At 47.2% G+C, this 6684-nt stretch overlaps 1 protein-coding gene across 4 annotated transcripts in view; it reads right to left on the bottom strand.

Annotated features, from left to right (window-relative positions):
• Positions 1-6123: 6123 nt before the first annotated feature.
• Sh3rf2 (SH3 domain containing ring finger 2) overlaps positions 6124-6684 on the bottom strand; it is a 105630-nt gene continuing 105069 nt past the window's right edge. For all 4 annotated transcript variants that reach the window (XM_059246762.1, XM_059246765.1, XM_059246763.1 and 1 more), the window contains one exon: positions 6124-6471. In XM_059246762.1, coding sequence (XP_059102745.1) covers positions 6196-6471 — 276 coding nt within the window. In that variant the 3' untranslated portion in view covers positions 6124-6195. The remainder of the gene's footprint in view (positions 6472-6684) is intronic.

Here is a 6684-nt window from a genome sequence, read left to right as displayed (position 1 = left end):
GAAAATTACAAGGCGAAGATAAGCATGGAACTCTGGACTGTGGTTGGGAGGGAGAGAGGAGGGAAGAGGTACACAGTGGGACCTCAATAGTATTGGCAATTACTGTGCTTTAAAAAGCTGTGTACAGATATGGTTGTTTTATGATCTCATCTAATCATAAAATGGTTTAAATCTATTTTGTATATATGTAACATTTAATAATAAAAAGGGGAAATAACAAAAGAAGCCCCAATCTAGAAACAAGAAATCCCACACCGTGCAAGCCATATCTGTTTTTGTCTCCCATTAACTAGTGTGTCCCTATCACTTCTAAAGCGTGGCCCAAAGTGACTGATGGATAACTCCACTGTCTGCCATACTGTTACCTGCTCCCCACTTCCCTGGTGTTTTATTTGAAGGTGTACCCTGGATCCTACCTCTGCAGTTTTCTATTTGTCAAAGTGTAGATCAGTGGACTGAGGGCCTCCTGGGAACATTTTGTTTCTGCTCCGGTCTAGGACATAACTCTGGCAGACAGCTTGATCATTTACGATTGCTCTATTTTAAGCAAAATGTCCTTGTGTGATTTATCCCCAATGACACCAACCTGCCGCAAGAATCTCCGGTGCTAACCGGTTTAGTCCTTCCTCCCAAACACGTACCCTAAGCAACCGTCTTTCATAGTCATATCAGAAGTGACTGGACCTGTGAATATTCTCTCAACAAAAGGGAAGACTGGAGTCTTTTCCTTTCAAGGCTTAAACAAGGGAAACATCAGTGAATCCAGTGTTGGTGATGCCATTTTGCCAAATGTGTGGTCTTGGTAGGGGAGCTGTGAGGGCATATTTGCCATCCTTCTTGTCCCAGCTCCTCATTTCCCAGGGAGTCTGGAGATGTGTGGCAGGTCTGTTTGTGGCTGGCAGGGGTGAAAAGGATAAAGGTGGATGCCTGGTCATCTTTGAGATGACTTCCACATCTGCCAATACCATGTGTGAGGAGTTGCTGGGAAGCACACAAGCATTGCGTATGCCTCTGCAGTGTTAGCTGGAAGAGGCAGGCTGAGGGGCGTAGGTCACCTTCACCTCGTCAGCTTCTTTCCTGAGCCAGGATGAGGTTGGGAAGACTCCAGGGCTTTCTGGCAGTGCTCTCTCTTTCGAGTGACCTCTTTGGCCCTGTTCTGTATCACAGTGCAACAGCCAGGCTTTCAGTAACCAGACCGAGGCACTAGCCAATCAGAATGGAGAAGGGATTGATGGTGGAGAACTCCATGGGTCTGGCTAGATGCTGGGTGGTGGAGGGGAGGAGAGGGTCTGGGGGGAAAATCTGGGTGTGGAATGGGGAGAAGCTCCAAGGAGTTTTGAGCATCTGCCATTCAGTAGTTGGTACAGACCTATTTCAATGTTCTAAGAACTGGTGTAGCCATGCTCCTGCCCATGCCAGAGGTGGAGGAGCTCCTCTTCCTTTATGTTCTTCTGAGCCACTTGGGGGGCTTGTTAAAAACTTAAGAGTGCCTGGTTTTCACCTAAAGATTGCTGACTATGACTCTCAAGGTCCCAGATTAAGACCACTATACTAGGGAGATCTGAGAATCCTAGGACAACTCATCTTTGGTAATTCAGCTCTAACTTTAGAGGGGTTTATGACGTCAGGGATGGGATCCAAGGGGGAAGTATGCCTAAACCAAGCATGGATCATGTGCATGAGTGAAACAGGCTTGTGGGACTGGCCAGCTGACAGATCCGTGGCTATTTCACTGAAGCCACCTTGAGCCTGCCCCAGCTGTTTTAGGCTGCTGCAACACAGTAGACCTGGTGTGGGTGGACATTCTGACTTTTCAAGAGATATTGAGACTCGGAGTCACTGGGTCAGTTTTTTGACTCACCAAGTCGACACTGCTTCAAATTCTTCTGTTCCAAGAGCCCTACCTTGGAGATGGGTGAAGGGTGGGGATGCGGGTGAACCCATGCGAGAAAGGAAGGTGAGCTCTGAGGGAAGATTTTGGTGCTGTTTAGCTTTTTCCACAATATGGCCCTCAGGCGTGGTCCACTGTCATCTCTGAACTGTCCTTCCATTTCCTCCAAACAAATCCTACCCTTAACCCCTTTGGTGCCAGGGCCTGAGCCTGAAGCAACAACGGGGCGCCTTCCAGGGCTTCTGATGCATAGCTGGGAGGTGTAGTGTGTACAGGCTGGAATTTTCACTTCAGACTTGGAGTGTTGGCTTTTTGGAAAGTTCTACTAAGGGGCAGAATTGTCAGCGGAGCTTGGCTTGATGGCTCCACTGAAGCCCAATTGCCAAAGCTTTCCTTCTCCTCAGAAGCCCGTTTCTCTGTTGCTCATTCTTTCTCTTGCCTTTCCTTCAGGCTTCAGACTGTGTTCTGAGCTCTGAGACCAGGCTGTGTGGATTTCCTTTTAACTCCACAGTGCTGGACAGACCTTTGTTTTAGACATTCCCACCTGAAATTTAAAAGTCTTTTGTTGTTGTTGTTGTTGATTTTGTTTGTGTGTTTTGAGACAGGGTCTCACTATCTAGCTTTGGCTGGCTGGGAACTTGCTATGTAGACCAGGCTAGTCTTGAACTCATATAGAGATCTTCCTGTCTCTGCCTCCCCAAGTGCTGGGATTAAAGGTGTATGCCACCAGGTTCAGCAGTTCCATTTTCTTAAAAGCAAGCAAGTCTAGCAGTTGTAGGTATTAAGCATCATTTAAGTTGTTTTCTTATTTCAGGAAATCTCCACAATAGTGCAGTGAGATTGGCACTATCACCCCTATTGATGAAAAGGAATGCCTGTGTGATTAAGTGGGATAGCCTGCCCAGAAAGTGATAAACAGAACCCTGAACTCTGTGTCCAGCAGAGCCTGCTTCTTTTCTGAATTTCTAGACAAAATTGCACTATGTTGCTGCTAGCATTTGGGATTCATTCATTGTCCTGGAGTGAAGGGTGGCCTTTTGGTTCATATACTACAGTCCCCAGCTGGACTTTGCCATCAGATTGTTTGAGTTCTCAGCCTTGCCGCAGCCAGTCTATGGCCATTTTTCAAGTTTCCCTTTCCTTGGCTCTCTAATAGGAACAGTTTTGTTGCCCCACGGAGTTTTACTGTAAGTGTAGAAAAAGATGAGTGTGTGATTCTCATTGCTGTATCCAGCGTGGAAGTAAATGTCAGACACGTGTTGGTGGAATAAAGGAGTGGAAGATGCTTGTGAAGAATGCAGCCCACAGAATCAACTCACCAGAACTGCTAGGGGCTCACAGAGACTGGAGCGACACTCAGAGATCCTGTATGGGTCTGACCTTGGTCCTCTGCATATATGTTATGGTTGTGTAGCTTGCTGCTCTTGTGGGACTTCTAATAGGAGTGGAGGTTGTCTCTGACTCTTTGGCCTGCTCTTGGGACCCTTTTCCTCCACTGGACCCCTTGACTCAATCAGCCTTGATATGAAGGTTTGTGCCTAGTCTTATTGTAACTTAATACGTTGTGTTCGATTGATATCCCTGGGGGGCCTGCCCTTTTCTGAGGGGAAACAGAGGAAGAGTGGATCTGAGGGAGAGGGGAGGTGTGTGTGTGCTGGGAACGGGGAAGAGTAGAGGAAGGAGAAACTGTTGTCAGGAGGTAATGTATGAGAGAACATTAAAAAAATATACCTGGAGAAGGCCAGGTGGTGGTGGCACACGCCTTTAATCCCAGCCCTTGGGAGGCAGAGGCAGGCGGATCTCTGTGAGTTCGAGGCCAGCCTGGTCTCCAAAGCGAGTTCCAGGAAAGGCACAAAGCTACACAGAGAAACCCTGTCTTGAAAAACTAAAATATATATATATACCTGGAGAAAACACAATAGGCTTTTGTTTACAATCAACTGTCAGAATACACTTATCAATGCTATGGTAGAGCTGATACATGAATAAAGTTCCATTTTCATAAAAAAAAGTTCATGAAATCAACTTTTACTTAGAACTATCAGCCCACCCCACTCAAGCACTCACAAAGCTCTTGTGGTATGCTTTGGGAGGCAATTGACTGTGAGAATGGATGGGAGGCTCGGTGGGTGCCATGGAGGTGGCCATCCTTGTAGCTATGCTCATTTCTCAGGGAGGTTATCCTGTAGAGATAGTGGGAAGTGAAAACCTTCTGTTTCATGTTCCATATGCATTTCTATTTCATAGACATTCTTCTCTGCTGCCCTTTAAACAATCTACTTGATAGCCACAAACACTAAAAAAAATTAACTGGACCTGTTGCCACCAAAGAATGGGCTAAAGAATTAGCTGGCTCATTAGCTGGATATTTGCTACTCTGGGTACAGAGGGACTTGCTACACTTAATGAGAATGCTTTTCTGGGGTAAAGGTGAGGCACAGGTGCTCATACTTGGACAATTCATAGTGTGTTTCTGTCCTTGTGACTGGACCATTTCTCCATCTGGATGGCTGTCCTGAGTCAAGAAGGCACAGAGTTGAGCATGCTGATTTCATGGTGTAGACATAAATCGCAATCTCACAGAAATGCAAGAGTAACATGCTACTGTGGGCTTCACCAGCGCCAAAACTCTGGCGCACGTGTCGTATTCCTTGGCAGGATTATGGTTTTGTTTTATTCTATTAATGTCTGGAAAAGCCTACAGATAACTCAGTTTGCCAAGTGTGTGGGTGGGTAAAAGATGTATATTCGCAATCCAGAGACCGGCAAGAACTGTCTGCGGTAAACGGCTAATTAGACCTGCCTTTTTTTTTTTCTTAAGTGGCATCCAGCCTTAGTAGCAAATGGCATTTATGCATCAAAGTGTCCACACTGATGGGCCTGTGATGAATGTTAAGTCACAACAATTACATTTAATGAGAACTAATGGGCTGTCTTAGAGCGGGGCCCTGACTCTTAGGGCTGCCTCCCCTGCTCCCCCTCCCCCCCCAGCCCTGTTCACAAGGCTCCTGGGCTGGACCCGCTCACTCCAGCCCACCCAGTGTGGAGTCACTTTGTTTTGACCCTTACTCCATGGCAGACTCTGCCCCCTTTTCCCTTTTTGTAAATGCTGTAAACATGGCTTCCACCACACCTGTTTTATATCCTTCCTGCCCGGCTCTTCTGTATTTGTTGCATGCATGATACTTCCTTTATTCCTCCTATCTCCCTTTCCTTCTCAAGCCTTCTCTGTCCACTTCCTTTGGTCACAGCTCTCCTCCAAGAACACCCCTTCTTGCCCTCCCCCATTGTCCCATAGGGGAAATGAGTCATCTGCCCCAAATGATTAGGAGCCAGGGAGAACAAAAATGTTGGAACGGAATCAGAACATAGATCTAAACTCACTGCCCATTCAAGGTTGCTTTGAAGCACATTTTGCTTTGAGGGGGAAGGATGAAAAGTCTATAATACCACACACACGTCCCTTATCTGCCTTTCCATGCTCCCTGCTTATCTACTGTGTAGAAATATATGGGAAGAAACAGGCCAAGAAGCTTAACGCGTGATAATCTTTTGGCATTTGGTAGTCAGCATCCTCTCTGGCCTTGTTTGTAGCAAACTCAGAAAGTCACTCCCTTCAGTTTTAGTGGGTTCTTATAATGTTCAATACGTCCATCTCGTACCATAGCCCCGCCCTCCCGCCCCCCAGTTCCCCCTTTACAGCTGGAGTGGTGACTTGGGAATGAAAAAGACTCAGCCTCAGAATGTGGCAGAGGCTTTTCCAGTATGATGATAAGAGACCGGGATGGTGGTGAGGTTAAAGAGGCCCTGAGAACAATTTCAGCACTGCCATCCTCTGGCTGTCCTAGGATACAAAGACATTTTACAATGAGCACACAGGATGAGAGGCCAAACCCTGCACTCGGAAGGCACAGACATCAACATTTCCCTACTCTTTGGCTGTTATCAAATCACTAAGTTTAGAAAAATGCTGGGTGGTGGTGGTGCACGCCTTTAATCCCAGCACTCGAGAGGCCGAGGCAGGCAGATCTCTGTGAGTTCAAGGCCAGCCTGGTCTACAGAGCCAGATCCAGGACAGCCAGGACTGCTACACAGAGAAACCCTGCCCTGAGGGCGGGGGTGGGGTGGGAAGAAAAAAGCCAACCAACCCAGGCAGGAGTTTCCACTTCCCATTCCTTCAGGTTAAAATGGGAGATGAGGGAGACTCATCCTTCGAAGAACAGAAGGATGCGTTGCAGTGGAGGCAGGCTGTATTTACATGTAATTCACCTCTTTTGTGTCAAAGAAAAGCCACGCAAAAAGAATCATTTGCTCGCAAATACGGTCTGTGTGGATGAAGCAGTGGACACTGGGGGCATGGTCTTGCCCGTAGCTGACTTTTTCCGAAGGTCCATCTGTTGTCCAGAGTGGCAGCCACTTCGATGGGCGAATAGGATAGTCATCTCTGCTCCTGAGGGGACTGCTTCAGGCTGGGACCCCTTCAAGGTGGCTGGCTGTTCGTGCTTTCCAGAGGTGGGATGGGAGGTATGATGTTTGGTGGGAGGAGGGCTGTAATTCTGAAACCTCACGGTTTTGACTTGCTGTAAAATAGAAAGCAGAGCCGAGGACTGTGGGTGAGAAGATGTGTATGCTGGCCCCACCCCCTTGACAAGAGTTGTGTGCTTTCTCCACAGTTGTCTCCACTCAAAATGCCACATTTACGTGATGTTATTCAGCCAGCATGTGTGTCTACTATGCATCATGTAATGTACCCTGTGAAGTATGGTTGATCTGAGTGAACAAACCCACACTGG

The sequence above is a fragment of the Peromyscus eremicus genome, chromosome 19 (genome assembly GCF_949786415.1).
Source record: "Peromyscus eremicus chromosome 19, PerEre_H2_v1, whole genome shotgun sequence".
Lineage (NCBI taxonomy): Eukaryota > Metazoa > Chordata > Mammalia > Rodentia > Cricetidae > Peromyscus > Peromyscus eremicus.
The sequence above is the reverse complement of the archived record's forward strand: the minus strand, read 5'-3'. Positions and strand labels throughout refer to the sequence as shown.